Here is a 21,632-nt window from a genome sequence, read left to right as displayed (position 1 = left end):
GTCAAATTCTTTACCACCCATGAAAACAGTTCAAAACTCACCAGCATGAGAATACCTATTTTAAATCTAATTTCAAACGATTACTATAGCTTTTCACAAAACATGTAGAAGACAAAAATTAGCGAACCTATACTTATTAATAAAATGCTTTTGAGTTGTGGTGTAATACGTCAGTAAATTCTGTATCACTTAAAGAAAATAATAATATACCAAACAAAAAAAGTAATGTTAAAAGAATGCTCTATCACTGGTAAATAAATTGGACGTACTTTTGAGGTGCTATGCCGGTCCTATTTTTGCAATGTGATTGATTGATCCAATACCCGCAAAGTGTTCAGTCCAACTTGACTTTGTGCTGTTTTCTTAGGCAAAAAAAAAACCTTTCTCAGTGGAGTGTCCATCACCTGCAAGCAGTTAAACACGGCTTGTAAGAAATGTCTCTTCCCCAAAGGTCACGTTCCTATTGGGAATCATTCTCGGTTCTTGTCCTTCTCCTTCGAGCGTCGTTAACCTTCTGCTGTTGACGCTCGATCTGGATCTCAGTCGGCTCGTAAGACTAAGAGACCCTGTTTGACTTTTTTGCGAAGTAGAACTGAACTTTTCCTTGTTTTGCAACAGATTCTGAAAGGCGGACCAGAAGTCGCGTTTGAAAAACGTGTAGAGAAGAGGGTTGGCCAAAGATGTGATATATCGAATGACCATAACAGCTTCAATGACGCTAAGCAAATCTTTTAGTCATATTTGGAATAAAAGCATTACCATAAAATAAGAGAACCAACAGCAGGCAAATATGATCGCCATGGTTGCGAAAACCAAGATACACTTCCTGTCACTTTTTTTTTTCTTCTGCTCCCGCGAGTTTTTATTCTTAATCAACGATGGTCGTTGCCTTTTAGTAATTGCACTGAACATGGCTATGTATGCATAAATCATAAATATGTACGGGAAAAGGAACACTGCAACAAGACAAACTGCAGTATGAATAACTTCCCAACGTGCGGATACCTCAGCATTAGGCAAAACGACAGGAATGATAGCAAAAACAGTAGAAGTGATCCAAATGCCGAACACAATTTTCAAAACCAAGCTCTTGGTCACCAAGTGGTGTTTCAGTGGACTGACAGTTGCCATGTACTTGAGCCCAGTAATAAAGAGTATGTGATAAGCACCTGAAATGACTAGTAATGTATGCGAGGCGTAAACCCCATAATTCATTTGTGGCGGCGAAATGCCAAAATTATGAACAATGAAGTATGGAATAGCGATAGCGCCAATACTGAAGTCACAAATTGCCAAACTGAGAAGCACGTAGTTAGAAGAGGTGCGAAGTCGACGACATCGGTAAAACAAGACAAACACGAGTCCATTAGCCAGAACTATTACTATGGCAATTGGAAGAAATTTACTCAAGGTCTTGAGTCCAAAGTCGGAGTGCTTTTGAAGAAACTTTGAGGTTGCATTGCTGTCATTCATGATTTATTACGATGAACAACATGGGATGACGAAAACACTGAAAGAGAGCAAAAGTGTAAAAATGAAACAATGCTAGAGAAAGGTATACTATTACGTATCATGTGAGTAACGAGAGACTCAGATTATTTGGAATACAAAAACTGAGATTGAAAGAAAATTTCAACAAATGTCAGTGGGAATTTCGTAAGTGAGATCAATTAAAGATTTCAAATTGATTTGGTAAATTGAAATACTGATATTGAGGTCAAAAAGCTTATGCTTTTACGGTTTTCAGGAGGTGGAGAAACCTGATATATTTGCCATGTTTGAAGACTTCTTTACAAAGGCCAGTTAAAGGTGATTGATATCTTTTGCACGATAACACCCACAATCGATAGTTTTCTTCGGTATATTTTTCATAAGACAGCAATCTATCATACTCGTATACATTATATCTCTCTTAAACTTGCTTTGCTAGAAAAACGAAATGTCAACAAAATACGCAATAGTTGATTGTCAGGGGTTTTTTAAGGGTTTTTTCATTGTTTTTAGTTACGAATTATCTCCGTCACATCTTTAATTGTTAAATATGAAAAACATAATTGCTAAGTTATGAATTATCTCCGTCATATCTGTAATTGTTAAATATGAAAAACAAACATATACATGCGTATTCAAAACAAACATATACTATGCGTATTCAAAACAAACAGTTGCGATAAAAGTTTTTTCTTGTTCTCGATTTTTCTTCTTTATTTCTTGTTTCTTTGTTTTGTTAGAATCGTTTTGTCTTTCCAGCAGTAAAATGGATATTCCGCTGAGCAAATGGCAGAGTCCTAAGCGCAGAACAGCCAAAGAATTCATAATGTAAATCGGAGGCTCAAAACTTGTCATATGAAAATAAGAGCCGTCGCTGATTCTGACCAGCCACAGCTCCAACACTGTATTTTCTTCCAATTAAGAACAAACTCTGCCAAATAAAAGGATATCAGATGTTTCCTTGTGTTGGTACCGCTACATGTCATGGCGATGCGTTATTAATAAATAATTTCTCTTTGCCGTATTTCAAGTCATACTGTCAATCCTTAATTTATTCTTCTATGAAAACAAAGCACGAATGGGCTTTTAAATACAAATGAAAACAAATTTCGAATCGAGGAGATATTTTTTTCGACCTTTCACGAGGTTAGGTAAAACAAAAAATTATGAGTGCTTATGGTGAATCAAACCTAAAACTATAGGCAAATTATGCGCACCGATGCTCTACCAATCCAAAAAACTCATATGAATGGTAAGCCACACTAGCTTCATATGGCAGCTGTGCCAGCTACAAGCTGTTCAAAGCTTCGTGTGTTTATATAAAATTGGAAAAATGGTAAATTTTAAGCTCTGCAAAAAGGATACGTTTAGAATATTTGAAAATTGCAAGTTTACTTACGTTTTGCCGAACTATTGCCTGCTAGAGCACTTTTTGAGCTATATATGCCAAGGCACAAGTGGAGTGAAAATACGTCTAAACACATACAATGATATACCAGTAATGATAAAGGTTCCTGTCGAAAGCATCCAATAACGTAGAATCTATTTTATATCCTGATATACAAGGCAATATTTTAGAATGATAACGCGAAGATCGACTGAATATATAGCGAGTGGCTTTGGTGGGATTGCTACGTTTTTGATTCTCTCTCAATGAGTCTTCATTATTCAGTCGTCAGTGGTTCGAGTCTGTCGTAGACTACCGCTGTGCTGAAAGATTGTGTTTATTTTTCCCTCGAGAGTTTCATTTTCACCTTCATTGTTTTAAAATCTTATTTGGATGAAGTCTTAAATGTGATACCGTGTCGTTGCTCTGCGGGATCTTGTAATAATGAAACATTTTGTAACTACCTCCACGTTTTATATCATAATAAAGTACGGATATAACTCGCGCTGTCATCGGTTTAACGAGCGCGTTATCAGGTTACAAAACACGGAGCTGGGCTAAAGCTGTCACGTCATCTGCCGATTTGCACAATGTCTGACCATTTTCCGAAGTCCCCTTTAGCTTTTTTGCTAAGAGGGCTGGCAAGTAGCAACAGAGGAACCAAGCAAGGGTTTGTGAACATGCCAAGCACCTTGATAGACGTTATTATAACTTTAGCAAAGAGTAAAATCACCAAAGAGAACAAGAAATGGACTCTCCGAGTTTTGAAAGTTTTGGTCCATCGTGGTTTGCTCATCATGGCGATCTCCCGCAGTGAAGCAAGCCTCAGAAGAAACATCGTCCGCCCTTTATATAAACAACAAGAGCTTGCTCTGGTATCCTTTCCGATGCATCGAACGTAGGGTCACATCATTCACAGCACCTGAGTTTTACAGCGCTGTCACCCTGAGCAATCACCATGTTCCCGAGAATTAGGCCGTCGTTCAAAACTCACGCCTTGAGCAGTTTGTTTTCTAATAGTCATATGAGATAACTTGTGCGCTTTATGATCCACAATTCGGTCGGATTTTACCTAACATTTCACCTTCAGAAATTAAACCGCAAAACGAGGGTTCGTTATATCGAAAACCTCGATTTAACGAATTTGCAGGAACAATAACCAAAATGTTCGTTACATCGAGGTATGGTTAATAATTGCCCCCCCCCCTTTTTTTGAAAGGTCCTTTTGAAAGAAAGCAGCTCAGTTTATCTCGCTCAGCTTTTTTCGCTTTCGTTTTGTTTCGAGTTGCTCGCCTTTTTCTTGATTGTTTACTTTTTTCTTATTTTTTTCTGTTCCGAGCGGTAAAATAAATATCCGCAGAGCAAAAGGAAATTATATCTAATGATAGATCACCTTTAAATTTACTTGTTTAAATTCCAACTAAAGATATTACACCTGCCTGCTTAAATTGAAAGAAGAATCACTATTATCGTCAAAACGAAGCCTTGTCACTCTACTTCCTTCCAAGCGCAAACTTAGCCGAATGATAATCATAAGCTGTTTCTCATATTTTGTGCCTCTACGTCTCTTTGATAATGACGAGAACATTTGTAACATACTGAGTTTTCTGTGCCGTGTTTCAAATCAAACTGTACACCTGGAGTTTTTAAAAGCTTCTTTACTAACATAACAAGTTACGGCTTTTAAATGTGAACACATGCTGGTATGAATTCTTTCAAATTTGAATTTGTTTTCTTACCTTTCAGGTGCCAAACTGTGGCCTTCTTAAGTGTGTCTTTAGCTACTGATATGTTTTTAGGACAATTCTAATTGAAATTAGTTATTCCCATTTTTCCAACGGAAAAGACAAAGATCTTCTATGCGAGGGATGGTTGGAGATATAAGATCCAATTGTAAACCCGGACGATGATAGAACAGTCAAGCCATGCCGTAAATTGATAACGCGCAACGTGAATTATTAGCAACTGGCTCGCTCACCGTTATTGGCTCATTTTATATCGCTGTCTTTTCCATGTCGATCCTCATTGGTAATATCCCTCAGATCGGCATTGTGTTTTTTTTATTGTACGCACTCTGTCTAAGAGAATTGTCCACCATTTTTATCACGACACATCTGGCTCGGATCCATTTCTTCAAAGAGAACAACTTTAATAGGCTTCCCAGCTCCAACTTCTGGCCAGAAAGAGTGACCCCTACAAAGCTTATCGGTGTCAGTATTCAATAAGTCTTAAAGAGAAAAGAACATATAAATAATGTTTCTAGTGTCTCTAATGGCACCACCGGCTACATGACTACCGCTAGAGGTGCGTAAAATATCTAATCGGGTGTTGCCTGCGCAAAAGGCTTGAAAGTGGTTCATATATACACCTGTCCTTTCCATGTCAGATTTCTCTCCGCGGATAACTAAAACTGAGTTTTTCCCCATGAATAAACAGACTAACGGAAAATTAACAAAACAAAAACAAACGTGAAATTTTCTTTTGACTGCCTTCGTCTTCAGCGGATATTTGTCGCGTAATATCTGTTTCCTACTCCTATTCCTAATGGGGACTCAGAATTTTTTCTTTGTCCCACGCTCGTGACAAGACGAAAAAACATCTTTCTTAATATCTACGTTGTTATCAAGACTGTGTAAACCTAAAATTTTTACTAAACTGTTGATGATTTCAGTTTTTATAATAGCTTATTTATTGAACAATTAAGAATCAAATATGCTCATTCGTATTTAATAAAATGATTCGGCTCAATTTTCGACTCTTTAATTTGTAATCTTTTTGTTTTGTCTTACTTTTTGCTCGATAAACGAAGGCTGAGTTGCTCATAACGTTAAATAACTTATATAAATTAATTCAAATCAATCAGAGGGTTAAAACCTATCTAATAGAAATGGAAATTGTCCCTAATTCTGACCAAATAAAGCTTTGCCGCTGTATTTAATTTTAAGAGCAAACTGAGCTAGATAATAAATTATAACTAAATTTCACTGACATGGACGTCGTATAGTCTTAAAAAGGTAAAAACACAAGATAATTCACAGCCGGTTATCTTCATTTCGAAAATTTGACAATAACTTGCAAATTCTGCATCGACATTTCTACCCTCTGACTCAACCTTGAGTTTCAAAATCTCATCTATAAATTACGTTCTGGCTGCCATAACGCTGGGTTTCTTCATTCCTTTCCATACAACAACGTTTCCAAACTAATAAAAGCAATACGGCTACTTATGATCAGATGTAAATGAATTTGGAGAGTCCCCTTACCTATTAGATAACGAAGTGTAAATTTATGAAGTACTTCTTACACTGTTTATGTCCAGGGACAAGTGCAGTTGAAAGCATGAATGAACACGTCTATTCACATACCACAATCGATGATATTTTCTACAGAAAGGAACGTTTAAAGAAATGAAGAACGATTTTCATTAGAACGATAACGCAATTAATGATGAAGCAGGTTGGCCAGCTGCTATTGTTGCGGTTTAGTTCGCTATCAATGTGTCATTATTATTCAGTTGTCAAAAACTTTCAGCAGTTATGACCACCTATTGGGCTTTTTTATTGTACACTTTTTCAGTTTTCGTTTAGCTTTCACCATTGATATTATAGATGAAGTCCTAATATCGATAATACTGAAAAACATTACAACTTTCTTCAAAAACACTGGACGGAGTAGCCACGCAGGCCCAGTCTCTGCGTCAAAAAAAACTAACATATGCGTAAAAGAGTAAGAAGAAAGGGTGAGATTGACAAGGCTTCTCAAAAACTTCATTGATTCTATTATGTGATAAGAATACATGAAAGGCATATATTTGTACTGCGGAAAATACATTTTAAGCAAATGAAGATCATCGCAGTATATACTCAACTTAAGCAGTTGAGAAATAAGGCCTGAAAAAAATTCAGGCCTGAACGGGAATCGAACCCATGACCTCTGCGATACCGGTGCAGCGCTCTAACCAACTGAGCTATCAAGCCAACTGGGAGCTGGTCAATTGTGAGTTCGTTATAAACCCGTAGATGGAGAAGGTGTGATAAGAATACATGAAAGGCATATATTTGTACTGCGGAAAATACATTTTAAGCAAATGAAGATCATCGCAGTATATACTCAACTTAAGCAGTTGAGAAATAAGGCCTGAAAAAAATTCAGGCCTGAACGGGAATCGAACCCATGACCTCTGCGATACCGGTGCAGCGCTCTAACCAACTGAGCTATCAAGCCAACTGGGAGCTGGTCAATTGTGAGTTCGTTATAAACCCGTTATAAACTTTCATGTATTCTTATTACACCTTCTCCATCTACGGGTTTATAACGAACTCACAATTGACCAGCTCCCAGTTGGCTTGATAGCTCAGTTGGTTAGAGCGCTGCACCGGTATCGCAGAGGTCATGGGTTCGATTCCCGTTCAGGCCTGAATTTTTTCCAGGCCTTATTTCTCAACTGCTTAAGTTGAGTATATACTGCGATGATCTTCATTTGCTTAAAATGTATTTTCCGCAGTACAAATATATGCCTTTCATGTATTCTTATCACACCTTCTCCATCTACGGGTTTATAACGAACTCACAATTGACCAGCTCCCAGTTGGCTTGATAGCTCAGTTGGTTAGAGCGCTGCACCGGTATCGCAGAGGTCATGGGTTCGATTCCCGTTCAGGCCTGAATTTTTTTCAGGCCTTATTTCTCAACTGCTTAAGTTGAGTATATACTGCGATGATCTTCATTTGCTTAAAATGATTCTATTATGGTGCAACAAAAAAAAGCTCGAATCCAAAACTCCAAAATAGAAGGCTTACGAGGCTCTGATTGTTTCATTAATGAATTGCCGAATTTACACTTTTTAGAGTTCATATAATACCGAGTTAGACCGTCGACGATAACTCCGCCTTATGGTTTTCTAAATAGGTTATTGTTCCACATCGAGACAAAAGTGCATCGACGCAGACGTCATCATAGTAGGCTCAAATAATTTAACTTGTGTACGATTTTAAGTCCCAAAATTTACCTGGGAATAATGACTACCCACAGAATTTCTGAGTGTTGATATCCAGGAAATTTCAAAATAAGAAAAATATGCATTTAATGTGGGATCACCTGGCCGTTACTTACGCACTGCCTTCTGTGCAAGTATTTTTCACAGGTTTCATTCTCTCCAAACTCCCCATCTGCAATTTTGCTTTACACTACAAGCTTTCGTGGATCGTTTTAAACAACTTGAAGCGGTCCCATTTTTGGCGCATGTTTTGTCACCGGGGGAAATGCGAGAACAGCATAAATTGATCTAAAACCGCCTCCATATAAACAGAAGAAGAAAAACTTTTACTTTAAAAGAATTCCATGATATTAATCTTTAGGCTCGTCCTATTCGTTTTTATGGCCACGATATGAATACGCTTTAGCAACACCCCAGGAAATGAAATGCTTAATGCAAATCCAACCTTTGAGGAAGATATTCGATAGATTTTAACGTCCTTGAGTGATCTCAGTTTCTGCTATATTAAGCATCTCGACAAGATATCCATCACTGTGAAGATCACTTTCATATTCAAGATATCCATGAATGGTACAACATTTTTTTTCCACTAAGTTTGCTTCATCTTATCTCGTTCTTCTGTCTCTACGTAAAGTTCCCGTTTATGTAAAAAACTGGAAGTTTCGTCTTTATTCAACAAATTCAGGAGATATTCAGATTTCACGGTAAGATATCTCTCTTCATCACAACCTGATTTTATATTTTTAGATAAAATTTTTAGAGTTAATTCGCAAAAATAGGTCACAAAACTTACGGCTTAACACAATTCAGAATAATGTGTTTCGACTCAACACTGCCATTGATTTTTAAATTTATTGCACCAGACGCCAGTTGCTTTCAAAGGTAGACGTCAAATTTGTCCCGATCATTCACCACTTTTCAAAAAAATATGCCTCATGATCCCACTGATAACACATATTTTTTGCCCTCTTGCATATTTTAACGAAATAAGGTTGAAAAATAAGATCAAATCACAAACTGTTAATACTTATTTTGTAAATATTGATGAAACACCGGAATTTCGCCTGTTTCGAAAACAATGTATGGAGGTAAAGAAAGAAAAACAATTTTTAGATGCGATCTCGTTTAAATTGAAACGTTTAGTAACTTTCTACCGCCTCAGTTTACATGCGGGTGATTTCTGAATTCGTTCTTCCTCAAATGGGTTTCAAATTGTCTAACCTAAGTTTAGATATGTACACAACAACAAGAATATTTTAATCACACTTCTGGTGACGAATTCTTTTATGACCACTCATATCTTGATTTTCTACCTTCAAAGCCTTGGACATTTTCTCACCCACACTTTTCAAATATTCCCTCTATTCAATAGCGGATCTTTTTCCCTTGAAATGTCACGTTTCTTGAGCTTTTTCAACAATATGACTGTTCAGAAGAAAGGCTTTTTACTCTTAGTGGTCTTTTTCACCCTCATTTCAGTGTCTTGTCATCATTTGTTCTCCTGATTTTCGACCACAGGAGATCCTATTTGTTTACCAAATTAAGGGAATCAATCGAATGTTGTCCAAAACCCGTAATGCCTCAGTGTCCTCGCTAATCAAAACTTGTATATCATATCGCTCGATTGATTTGTCTTCTCTTTTCATTTGCCACAAAAGCAGAAAAAGTCTTTTAAAAAGTTGGTCATCATCTCCACTTGATGAGACCAAATGGCGCGGCATGGCGTGGTCAGAGACAAGGTATCAACGTGTACAGTTCTAAAGTAGTTACTAAAAATTTTCCACCAGCCATCAACACTCAAACAAATTTTAGATCAGGCAAGCGCACAGCACGATCGAGGTTGATTTGAAATTACGGGTAGAATATCGAATAAAATGTCTAAATTTCTCAGACATGTTTTGCGCAAGATTTGATGTTAAACAGATCGAATTTCTATTTCAGCAACGTTCAAAGAGCATCTCTATGAGTTTAACCACTAAACTAAAAACGGGCTTAAATTCAACATCAGCTGCCGAAAAAAGCGGCTAGTAGTAGCGATAGTCAGCGTTTTCAAGGTCTTTCAGAACTCACCAATTAAGCTGACCCTCACAGGAGGCTCTCGATCTTGAAATATCTTTAAAATTGCAAACAAGTTTTCAAATATCAATATTCTTTTTACAGTCATTTCTCCTAGTTTTCGCAGTAACTGAGAGTTTGAAAATATGCCTCACCTCATTGATTACCTGTTTCTGACCACACCACCCAAAACCGACTGACGGTAAAACGCGTTCGGCTGCATCTTCCACTGCTTTAGTTCAGATAGAAAATTTGGAGATAAGCACATCTAGTGATATCAATATCTAAAAATAGAATTCATTACCTTGCTTTAAGAACTGATCAAGACCTTTCTGCCTGCGGGAAGTTTGTGTTACAGTCAGTTATTTTTCATAAAGTTTGAGTTGGAAATTCGACTTGAGGAGGCTCCATAGTGTTTTTTACCACGCGACATCTGGGTGCGAACATACCGCGAGCTTTACAAGTGTCAACATGTAATACAAACATGGCGGCTCCATACGATCGCATGATTGTTATCTGAAAAGCTGTGTTAAAGCAGTTTAGCACAACACAGTTTTAATGTCATGGAATCAAGGGTTTCCAGCAACTGCAACCGTAATATTCATAGGCCTTCTACGGTTGAAAAAGAAGTCAACCGAAACGAAAACACTGTGGGAAAGATTGCCAAAAGGCGACAGCTTCGAAGGTTTACGCATGCTCAGATATAGATCTTAGCGAACTTCTATTCCATTATGTAATGTTTTTCCACAAAGAAAATAAGGATCTTTAGAGCAAGATTTATTGCGTTTGCTCTGGTGGAATATCTTAAGATTTGTTTGATTGTTGAACATATTTCTGTCCTTCCTTCTGCCTGTTTTCAAAAAATTCATAGGACCAAATTTGAGATAGAGGAGAAAACACAAAATTGTATATAGCGAGGAAACTGCCTCTGCAACCCAATTTTTTTTGGCTTTTAAATGATCGGCAGGACAAATTGCACAAATTGTGAACATTTTGAGAGATCTTACTCAGGCAAATTGAAGAAAATCAAAAGCAAAGCCGAATTAACACTAGCAAGTACGAAAATCATTTTGATAATATTTACTACAGCAAACGAAAGTTCGAACCCCGCTCATTGCCTTTTGATGGCTTTTAGTGACCTCGAAATGAAAAAAAAACACCTAAAAAGCTACGAGAGAAACATTAAGCTGATGCGCGCGCCAACATTGAGCAAAAACTCTCATCTTCATGAGATTTCATCGAACATTAAGTGTTATGTGTAATACCAATTCCGTTGAATCGATTTTATGTGCAGAACCATTTGGAGCAAGTTAAATTTAAAGCTTTTCGTGGTAACCATTGGCTAAATTACTTTCCTCATTGTTGTGACAATGTTTTTCACCAAAACACGAACGGAGGTCTTGATAGAAATGAAATCTCAGAACTTCCTCATAATTGCTTTGAAATAATGTCAATTTTGAAGCTTCAAGAGAAAAGCTGTAGAATCTACTTACCTTGCTACTTACCATGTAGTAAAGAACTTAGATGCACAGTAAAAAAAAAAAAAAAATAGCTTAGACTTCAAATCTGAGTAAGAAGTATGGTAAGATAACTTATCATTCAGACGACTAATCGTGCAAAAGATACTTAAATTACTAACCGACTAAAAATTCAACAGAAAATTACTTAGCCATTTGAGAGAGAAGACAAGGAAATGCAACGAGTGTAATCACTTGAATATAAAATATAACGTCTGTCAATCCTAGAGGTAAGTTATCCTGTGGTGGAAAGCAAGATAGCTTTTTTTGCAAAGTTTTTTTTTCTCGTCGCGTGGTTTGTGTTTGAAAAATCAGAAGGGAACGGGAACAGTTTTAATTTGTTTAAACTGCTCGGAAAATAAATGGTGGAAAGGTCTGAATGTAGCAGATGGTTAAATGAATATAAAAATTTCCCTATATCATTAGAGATAAATTTTCACTTAAAGTACATTGTCTCAATTGATCATAAGGAACAGTTTGCCAGAATTGATAACTTCCTTGTTATTAAAAATTCATACATGTTTGTGTTTTTACCGTTCAGAGTGATATACGGGATTGATGTTATCAAGACTCTTAAACGAAAAATTTTGAACAATGTCTCTTTGACCGTGCTATACATGGGGGACATAAAGTGAGAAAGGATTTTTCTGTTCACCTGCGTCGACTGAAATCCATGAAATCAGTCAAATTTAGAGGCAAAACTAATTATTAAATTGTCTTAGGTCGACAGACATTAAGTCAATACCATTTTCCTTCAATCATGGTGGTAAATTTCCTGTGGGAGTACATTTCCTTACCTCGGTTTATCATAAGAGTTTGTCAGAAGCGATTCATATTGGTCGGAATATGAAAACTATATATGACTACTAATCAGATCGGCATGCCTAGCTATAACTATCAAAGCTTAGAAGTTTGAATAACGCAGGTTCTAATAAATATCCCCCAAATTACGTTCTCGGGGTCTTTATTTACTTTATCTCAATTCAAAATTAGTGATCAGGAAGAGAAAGCTGTCTCAAAAACCATTACAGCAAAGCGACACTTATGCAAACCTGTCTTTTAAAAAAACCAGTGCTTATTTCACTTCTTCAAACTCAACTTGTTGGCTAAGAGAACACCAAAGTCACCAAAAACACTGGAGCAAACAGTTGAAAAAGACTGAAAGTTTGAAATAATCGCACATGTGTTCTATTAAACATCAAAAATTGCAAACCTCCAAAGACTGAAAGTGAAGTTTACTTAATACAAACATTTTAGTAGTAACAAGAACTTTGTCTTATTAATGCTCCCGGAGAAAGACATTAGTCTCGTTTTCCCACCATGATAAGAAAGTTTCTCTTGTATATGTCAATATTGTTTTGCTGTTGGCCGAAAAAAGTGTCCGCCAGAATGCAAAAGATGAGCTTCTTGCTCAAGCCATGCTTGTACAAGCTCACATAAAAAAAAACTCTTATTTTGCATCATACGATGTCCATATACATGGGAGAAAAAAAGGAACTGTAACCCAAATCGTTAATTTACAGAACTATTGTAGCATACAGCAAAAATTGAAAATGAACTCAAATATTTAATGTATTTACCAAATCTTTGTCAATAATTTTGGCGTTGATCTCACCTACGTAAATTATTTGTACATGCCAACTTTGGAACCGTAAGTGAAAAGGGAAATTCACTTTTGAATTCAAATTTCCAATTTACCTTTAGTATCAAAGTGTTGACCAACATGTCTTAAACTGTCTTCTTGATTTCATCTTAGAATTGGAAAAATTACTAACCTATAATTCAAACCGTGGGCATCTTCCATCCTGGACTAGATTGTTGTTATACCCCAAAAAATATGGCTTACAGCTTCTGTTGCATTTTCTAGACTTCCGTTAATCAAATATGTTGGCTAGAACTGTTAAAGGTTAAGTCGACTCATTCTCAGCTGACGGCATTGATCGCCTCGCATTTTAAAACAAAACAAAAAGAAGTATTAAAATGGCACATATAAATTAAAATTTCTACCTAAACTGAAGAATACATGAATATATTGACTACAGAAATATTTGTCTTGTTTTAAATAAAGTTTCATTTTATACTTTGACAGCTTTTCATCCTTCTGGGCCTATTTGAATTTAAAAAAAACTGCTGAGAACTCGAGACTCAAAAATTGACTAAAATCCAGAGTTTTTCAATACATTCTCGTTTTCATTTAATTTATTTTACCTTTCCCTTTTTTGTCTGATTAATTCTCTTGTTTGGCTGTGCTTTTGTTGATATGCTCTTTCCAGAAAAAAAAAAAAACAGTACTTTACTTATCATGAAAGATAGTTAAGAAAGGAGAATTAGAAAGACAGAGCCTTTTCCCTCCGCTTTTTAAGGAAGTTAAAGAATTACGCTCTAAAAACCATATAGCGATAATCTCCACTATTTCACGATCACTTACCGGGGTGGAGGTCACTAGTGGCGGATATTTACCGAGCTGTGAAGCGGCTACATGAATATCCTACACTTTTACCGATGTTCAGGTAGGTTATTTTTTTAACTTATACCATTTAGAAAACAAAAAAATTAGTTTATTTCTGTCAATATATCGAGAAGTGTTAAATTAAAGAAGTTCAACTCTTGACGCGCAATTTTGTCTCTTCGGATGCTAAGAAGTGAATAGATCTTGATAATAACTTCCAAACCAGCCAGTCAGCTCACGCGTAAAGCACTATTCATCTCTGTAGTACATACTATAAAAAAAGATTTTCTACTAATCTCCGAATAATTTATCATTTCGATAACAATTGGAAAAGAGGAGCAAAGCTTAGCTTTGTCACTCGCAAACTGTAAATTTTGACAGATTTCAACGCAATATTGGAATGATTAGCTTACTCTTTGAAATCTCAGTGTCAAAATTCTTTTCAATCGTGGATATGACGTGGTTTCGGTGTACACATGCTGCTTTGAAATAAATTAACTTCATGTTTTTCTTCCCCAATATTCGTTACGAGATAACATGGTCTTAATCATTGTTGGGTTGTAACAGTTGAAACTTTCAAATCATGATCAATGTTCAGATCGGAGAAAATCTTTGAAAATACAGAAAGCAAATTTGGAGATGAGCGCATCTAATGATGTCAATAACTAAAAATTGCGTTTATTACCTTGCCTTAAGAACTGATCAAGAACATTTTGCCAAGGGAGGTTTGTATTACAGTCAATTATTATTCACGAACGCTGAAAATGAGTTGTTCTCGAAATCAATGTCAGATAGGGAAGAAATAACTGGCGCCTGAGAATTGAAAATTCGATTTAAGGTAGCTCCGTAGTGTTTTTTACCTGAAAAGGTGTGCTTAAACAGTTTAACACAATACAGTTATTATGTCATGGAATCTATGTTTTCCAACAACTACACCTGAAATACTCATAGGCCTTCTACGCCTAAAAAAGAAGTCAGCCAAACAGTAAACACGATGGGAAAGATTGCCAAAAGGCGACAGCTTGGAAAGTGTACGCACGCTCAGATACAGATCTTGGCGAACTTCTATTCCATTACGCAATGTTTTGCAACAAAGAAAATAAGGATCTTTAGAGCAATATTTATTGCGTTTCCTCCGGTGGAATATCCTTAGATTTGCAAGGTCGTTGAACATATTTCTGTCCTTCCTACTGCCTGTTTTCAAACAATTCATAGGACCAAATATGAGATAGAGGAGAAAACGCAAAATTGCAAATAGTGAGGATACTACCTCTGCAACCCCAGCAAACGAAAGTCCGAACCTTTTGATGGCTTTAAGTAACCGTGAAATGAAAAAAAGAACCTAAAAAGTTACAACAGAAACATTACCCTGATGCGCGCGCAAACATTGAGCAAAAACCCTATTGAGCCTCCTCAAGTTCTCCATGACGGAGATAGTTTCATCTTTATGAGATTTCATCGACATAACGTGTTCCGTTGAATCGATTTTAGGTGCATAGCCATTTCTAACAATGAAAAAACAATGTACCTATTGGAGCAAGTAACATTTAAAGCTTTTCGTCGCAACCATGGCTAAATTACTTTCTTCATTGCTGTGACATTGTTTTCCACCAAAACAATAACGGAGCTCTTGATAGAAATGAAATTTCGGAACTTTCTCCTAATTGCTTTGAAATAATGTCAATTTTGAGGCTTCAAAAGAAAGGCTATAGAACCAACTTACCTTGCTACTACTTACCATGTAGTAAAGAGCTGAGTGAGATGCACAGAAAAAGAAATAGCTTCGACTTCCTCAATTTCAAGGAAATGTCAATATTCGATCTGAGTGAGAAGTATGGTAAGATGACTTATCATTCGGACGACCAATCGTAGGGAAGATACTTAAATTACTAACAGACTAAAATTCAACAGAAAATTACTCAGCCATTTGAGAGGGCAGACAAGGAAATACAACGTGTGACATCACTTGAACATAAACCAATAAAAATATAACGTCTGTCAATCCTAGAGGTAAATTATCCTGTTGTAGAAAGCAAGATAGCTTTTTTCGCAACGTTTTTTTTTTTTCTCGTAGCGTGGTTTGTGTTTGAACAATCAGAAGAAGGGGACAGGAACAGTTTTAATTTGTTTAAACTGCTCGGAAAATAAATGGTGGAAAGGTCTGAATGTAGCAGACGGTTAAATAAATATAATAATTTCCCTGTATCATTAGAGATAAATTTTAACTCAAAGTACATTGCCCCATTTGATCATAAGGAACAGTTTGCCGTTTGCACTTCGATAAATTCCTTGATAATAAAAAAAGGAAATAGATACATACATGCGTGTGTTTTACTGTTCAGCGTGATATACGTGGTTGACGTTATCAAGACTTTTAAATAAACATTTTGAATAATGTCGCTTTGATCGTGCTATACGGGGGGGACACAAAGTGAGAAAGGCTCTTTTTGTTCACCTGCGTCGTCTATGTTTGAACTGTCGACTGAAGTCGATGAAATGAGTAAAATTTAGAGGCAAAACTAATAATTAAATTGTCTTAGGACGACATACACTAAGTCAATACCATTTTCCATCATGGTGGTAAATTTTTCTGTAGAAAAACATTTCTTTACCTCGGTTTATAAAAACAGTTTGTCAGAATCGATATCATATTGGTCGGAATATAAAAACTATGTATGACTACTAATCAGATCGGCATACTTAGCTGATACTATCAAAGCTTAGAAGTGTGAATAATACAGATTTCTAGGTAATATCCCACAGATTCTGCTCCCGGGGTCTTTATTTACTTTATCTGATCGCAAAATTATTTATCAGAAAGAGAAAACTTTCAAAAACCATAAAAGCGAAGCAACACTTATGCAAACCTGTCTTTTAAAAAACTAGTGTTTAAACGAAAACTTACTGGCCAAGAGAACACCAAAGTCACCAAATTTACTGGCAGAAACATTGACAACATGAACTTTGTCTTATTAATGCTCTCGGATAAAGACATTAGCCTCGTTTTCCCACCATGATAAGAAAGTTCCTCATCTTTTGTATTCTGGCGGGAACGCAAAAGATGAGCTTCTTGCTCAAGCCATTTCAGGAAAAAAAAAGCTACAATCTTCATACTTGTACAAGCTCACAGAAAAAACTCCTTTTTTGCATCCTACGCTGTCCATTTACATAGGAAAAAAAGGAGCTGTTACCAAAATCGTTAATTTACAGTAACTGCTGTAGTAGATAGGAAAAATTTGAAAATGAACTCAAACCTTTAATGCATTTACCAAATTTTTTTCATAAAATTTTGGCGTTGATCTCACCTATGTAAATCATTTGTACATACAATCTTTGGAACCGTGAGTGAAAAGGGAAATTAACTTTTGAACTCTCAAATTTCTAATTTACTTTTTGTACCAAAGTGTCGACCAACTGAAAATGAATACATGTCTTAAACTACCTCTGATTTCATCTTAAAATTGGGAAAATTATTTACCTACAATTCAAACCATGGGCATCTTCCATCCTGGATTAGATTGTTGTTGTACCCTAAAAAATATGGCTTCCAGCTTCCTGTTGCATTTTCTAGACCTCCGTTAATCAAATATGTTGGCTAGAATTATTAAAGGTTAAGTCGATTCCTTCTCAGCTGACGGCATTGACCGCCTCGCATTTTAAAACAAAACAAAAAGAAATATTAAAATGACACGTATAAAAATTAAAATTTCTACCTTAACTGAAAAATACATAAATATATATACTACGGATATATTTGTCTTGTTTTCAATAAAGTTTCGTTTATTCTTTGACAGCTCTTTATCCTTCTGGGCCTATTTTAATGAAAAAAAAACTGCTAAGAACTCGAGACTCAAAAATTGACTAAAATCCAGAGTTTTTCAATACCTTCTCATTTTCGTTAAGTTCTTTTATGTACCTTTCCCTTTTTTATCCAATTAATTCTCCTTTTTGGCTCAGCTTCTGCTGATATGCTCTTTCCAGAAAAGAAAATCAGTACTTTACTTATCGTTAAAAATAGCTAAGAAAGGAGAATTAGAAAGACAAATCCTTTTCTCTCCCCTTTTAGAAAGTGCTCCTAAAGATTTACCGCGCACCATGAGTAAAGTTTCTGAAGAGAAACTAGAGTCCAGTTTCGATCTCTAAATTATTCAAACAGAGAAAAAATTCGGGGCGAGACTCAGTTAATATAATATATTCCCTTAGCTCCGGTTGGAGCATAGGCCATTACCCACTTCTGTCCTCCATCGGGTTCTGTCCTGGGCAAAACTTCCTAAAGTGGCCCAAGTGTGGCCCCAGTTTCTCATTTGGGACTCTACACCTCTTCTCCAGGAGTTCCTGGGACGACCCCTCTTTCTCTTGCCCTGGGGGTTCCAACGTAATGCCTGCCGGGTGATGTTGTTAGCCGGTTTCCTTAGGATGTGACCTATCCATCTCCACTTTCTCTTTGAGATCTGAGTTATGATTGGTTCCTCGCCTGCTAGTTCCCACAGCATCTCGTTCGTTACCCTGTCAGTCCAACTGATTTTTAAAATTCGCCTAAGGCACTTATTGACGAAGGTCTGCAATTTCTGGGACGTTTGCTTAGTTGTTCTCCACGTTTCTGAGCCATAGAGGAGGACTGCTTTGACATTGGTGTTAAAAATTCTAAATTTGGTTCTCCGTGAGATGACATGGGAGGACCACACTTTCCTCAGCGTATTGAAAGCTACTCTGGCTTTGTTTATCCTGACCTTGATATCTTCATCGGAACCTCCGTCAATGCTGACTACACTGCCTAGGTAGACAAAAGATGTTACTTCCTCCAAGATGGTATCCCTCACTTTAACTGGTCTGTTGTTGGTGCAGTTGACCTTCATAACCTTGGTCTTATTCACATTCGGATGCAGGCCTAACTTGATGGAATTAGCTGTTAGCCGTGCTGTTTTGTCCTGCATTTGTTGGTTGTTACTTGACACCAGGGCGATATCATCAGCAAACTCTAGATCTTCAAGTTGCTCCAATAAGTTCCACTGGATCCCATTTCGCTGTTCTCTAGTTGTTTCCTTCATGATCCAGTCCATAGCAAGTAGAAACAAAAACGGTGCCATCAAACAACCTTGCTTGACCCCAGTGTTGACCGTGAAGCTATCTGACAATCCACTAGCATGAAGGACTCTGCAAGTCATCTTATCATAGGAATTTTTGATGATTCGAATGAATTTCCCCGGTATGCCATAGTGTCTCATAAGGCACCAAAGAACACTTCTATCGAGGCTATCAAAAGCCTTTTCAAAGTCGATGAAATTAACGTAAAGAGAAGTGTTCCATTCAAATGACTGCTCAATGATTATCCTAAGTGTGGCTATTTGGTCGATACAGGAGTGGTCCTTCCTGAAGCCAGCCTGCTGATCTCTCAGTGCAGCATCCACAGCCCCCTGAAGACGAAGCAAGATAATTCTGTTCAGCACCTTCCCTGCCGCTGACATCAAGGATATACCTCTGTAATTCTTGCACTCCCGGCGGTCACCTTTCTTTGGCAGTTTTACAATGTAGCTCTCGTTCCAGTCCTGGGGCATCTCCTCCTCTTCCCATATCTTTCCAAGCAAGCCATAGAGGATATCTGCTGATAGGTCGGGGTCAGCTTTCAGGGACTCTGGAGGTATGTTATCTGGGCCAGCTGCTTTCCCTGACTTAAGCATCTTGATAGAGCGCACAATCTCTATTTTGGATGGCTTCCCGCAGTTCACATTCAGCTCAGCTGAAGCCTCCGGTATTATTGGAAGTTCTGGCGGGGGAGGACGATTGAGGAGATCATCGAAGTATTGTGCCCACCGCTTAAGCTGCTCATCTTCCCTGGTCAAGATATTACCTTCTTTGTCCTTTACTTGGCTGCTAGTCTGTTGAAATTTACCCGCCAACTTCCTGGTGGTATCATAAAGGTCCTTCATATTGCCATGTGCTGCAGCCTCTTCTGCCTTCGTCGCTAGGGTATCATAAGATTCCCTTTTATCTTGTTTGATCTTACGCTTTACTTCACTGTTTGCTGCCTCATACCTCTTGTGTGCCTGTGCCTTTTCTCTCCTTGTCCTGCTTCTGTTGTACTCTTCCTTCAGATGTTTTCTTTTGCTGATAGACCCTATGGTTCCTGGTGTAATCTATTCCTTGTGCTCAGCTGTCTTGGTCCCTAATACTTCTACACATGTTCTGTTAATACTCTCTTTGATGTCACTCCATTCATCCTCTATATTCAGATCTTGTAGGGGCTGAAATCTGTTAGACAACGACAACCGGAAGCTCTGCACTGTATCACTATCCATGAGGTAGTGCACATTGTACTTTATCCTTGGGTTTCGTGGTTGATAGTTACGCTTCAGCTTTAATCTGACTCTGGCAACTAGGAGGTGATGGTCTGATGCAGCGTCTGCACCTCTCTTGACGCGTGTATCCAATAAAGATCGCCTGAACTTCTGTGAGATGCATATATGGTCTATTTGATTTTCTGTTACGTGGTCAGGCGATACCCATGTTGCCTTGTGTGCTGTTTTGTGCGGGAACAAGCTTCCTCCGATGACAAGGTTGCAGTCTGCGCAGAAGTCTGCGAAACGTTCACCATTTTCATTTATTGTCCCCAGACCATGTTTACCCATAATCTGCTCGTATCCTCTGTTATTCTCTCCTATCTTTGCGTTAAAGTCACCCATTATCATTACAAGATCTCTTTCCTTCGCTTTGTCAACTATTTCAGTAAGCACACCATAGAAATCATCCTTGTCCTCCTCAGTTGAATCATTTGTGGGAGCATAGCACTGGATAATATGTGCGGTTATCTTCTTATGTTTGGTCCTGAACCTGGCAGTGATAATTCTAGAATTTATAGGTTCCCATGAGATCATGGCTCTACGAGATTCTGATGTTAACATGAATGCGACACCCTCAGTGTGTGGTGCTCCGTCGTCCTGATGGCCTGAATATATGATAGTTGTGCCATCTGCCAGTTTCATCTCTCCTGATGAGGTCCAGCGTCTCTCGCTCAGTCCGAGGATTGATAACTTGTACCTCTTCATCTCATGCGCTATGATGGTAGCACGGCCTGGTTGGAACATAGTTCTCACATTCCACATGCCTAATAAGGATGCTGACTTAGGAGAAAGAAGAGCAATCGGCTGCGTAGGATCCTGACGGCTTTCCCTACGCTGCGTCATATGCTGTCTGTGTGACGACCCCCTATTCCCCAAGTCGATGGTTAAGTTGAAATTGATCAATGATTCTGTAATCCGTTACATCCACTGCACGGGGGATTGGCCTATGCAGCTTCACCAGAGCCCTGTTAGCCAGCATTACCTGTTTCCACCTCTCACGACGAGGACGTAGGGTTGGACTTTTGAGAGGCGACTCAGTTACGTCACGATAAAACAGCTAGGCTGCACAGCAAGATTCAAAATGGCGGCGTTCATCGTCGAATTCTTGAGCACATACAATGTACGAAGACAGCTGTCCAAAGACTAGGTTATTCTCAGTGTAATAATGACATAAGTGGATTCTAATTTGCAGAGATACGGAAAAGGTTTCTGCAGCATACTTCCTCTTTGACTTGATAGCCACCACTTCATGTGCTAGACACGTTTTTGTGACTTCCGTGAATGATATCTAACATTATCTCTTGATACCTAACGATTGCTACTCCCCTTTATAATCCACAAGCGCAAAAGTACTACTTATCATTTCAAAACTACTACAACAATCCAAGAAATAATTACG

The 21,632-nt window shown here is 37.6% G+C and overlaps 1 protein-coding gene and 1 pseudogene across 2 annotated transcripts; both read right to left on the bottom strand.

Annotated features, from left to right (window-relative positions):
- Window positions 1-304: 304 nt before the first annotated feature.
- On the bottom strand, window positions 305-10,174 carry LOC149043879 (octopamine receptor beta-2R-like; annotated as a pseudogene). Its single transcript, XR_016187496.1, has 2 exons — window positions 10,085-10,174; window positions 305-1,510 (listed from the first exon to the last, which is right to left on the bottom strand). The product of XR_016187496.1 is annotated as an octopamine receptor beta-2R-like (transcript).
- Window positions 10,175-20,029: 9,855 nt separating this feature from the next.
- On the bottom strand, window positions 20,030-21,076 carry LOC149043878 (protein CFDP2-like). The gene has a single exon (XM_089210800.1). It carries the CDS (start codon window positions 21,074-21,076, stop codon window positions 20,030-20,032), a length of 1,047 nt encoding a protein of 348 aa, XP_089066926.1.
- Window positions 21,077-21,632: the final 556 nt, after the last annotated feature.

Source organism: Pocillopora damicornis, chromosome 6 (genome assembly GCF_964200805.1).
Source record: "Pocillopora damicornis chromosome 6, jaPocDami1.2, whole genome shotgun sequence".
Taxonomy (NCBI): domain Eukaryota; kingdom Metazoa; phylum Cnidaria; class Anthozoa; order Scleractinia; family Pocilloporidae; genus Pocillopora; species Pocillopora damicornis.
This window is presented reverse-complemented; position numbering and strand designations above follow the sequence as displayed.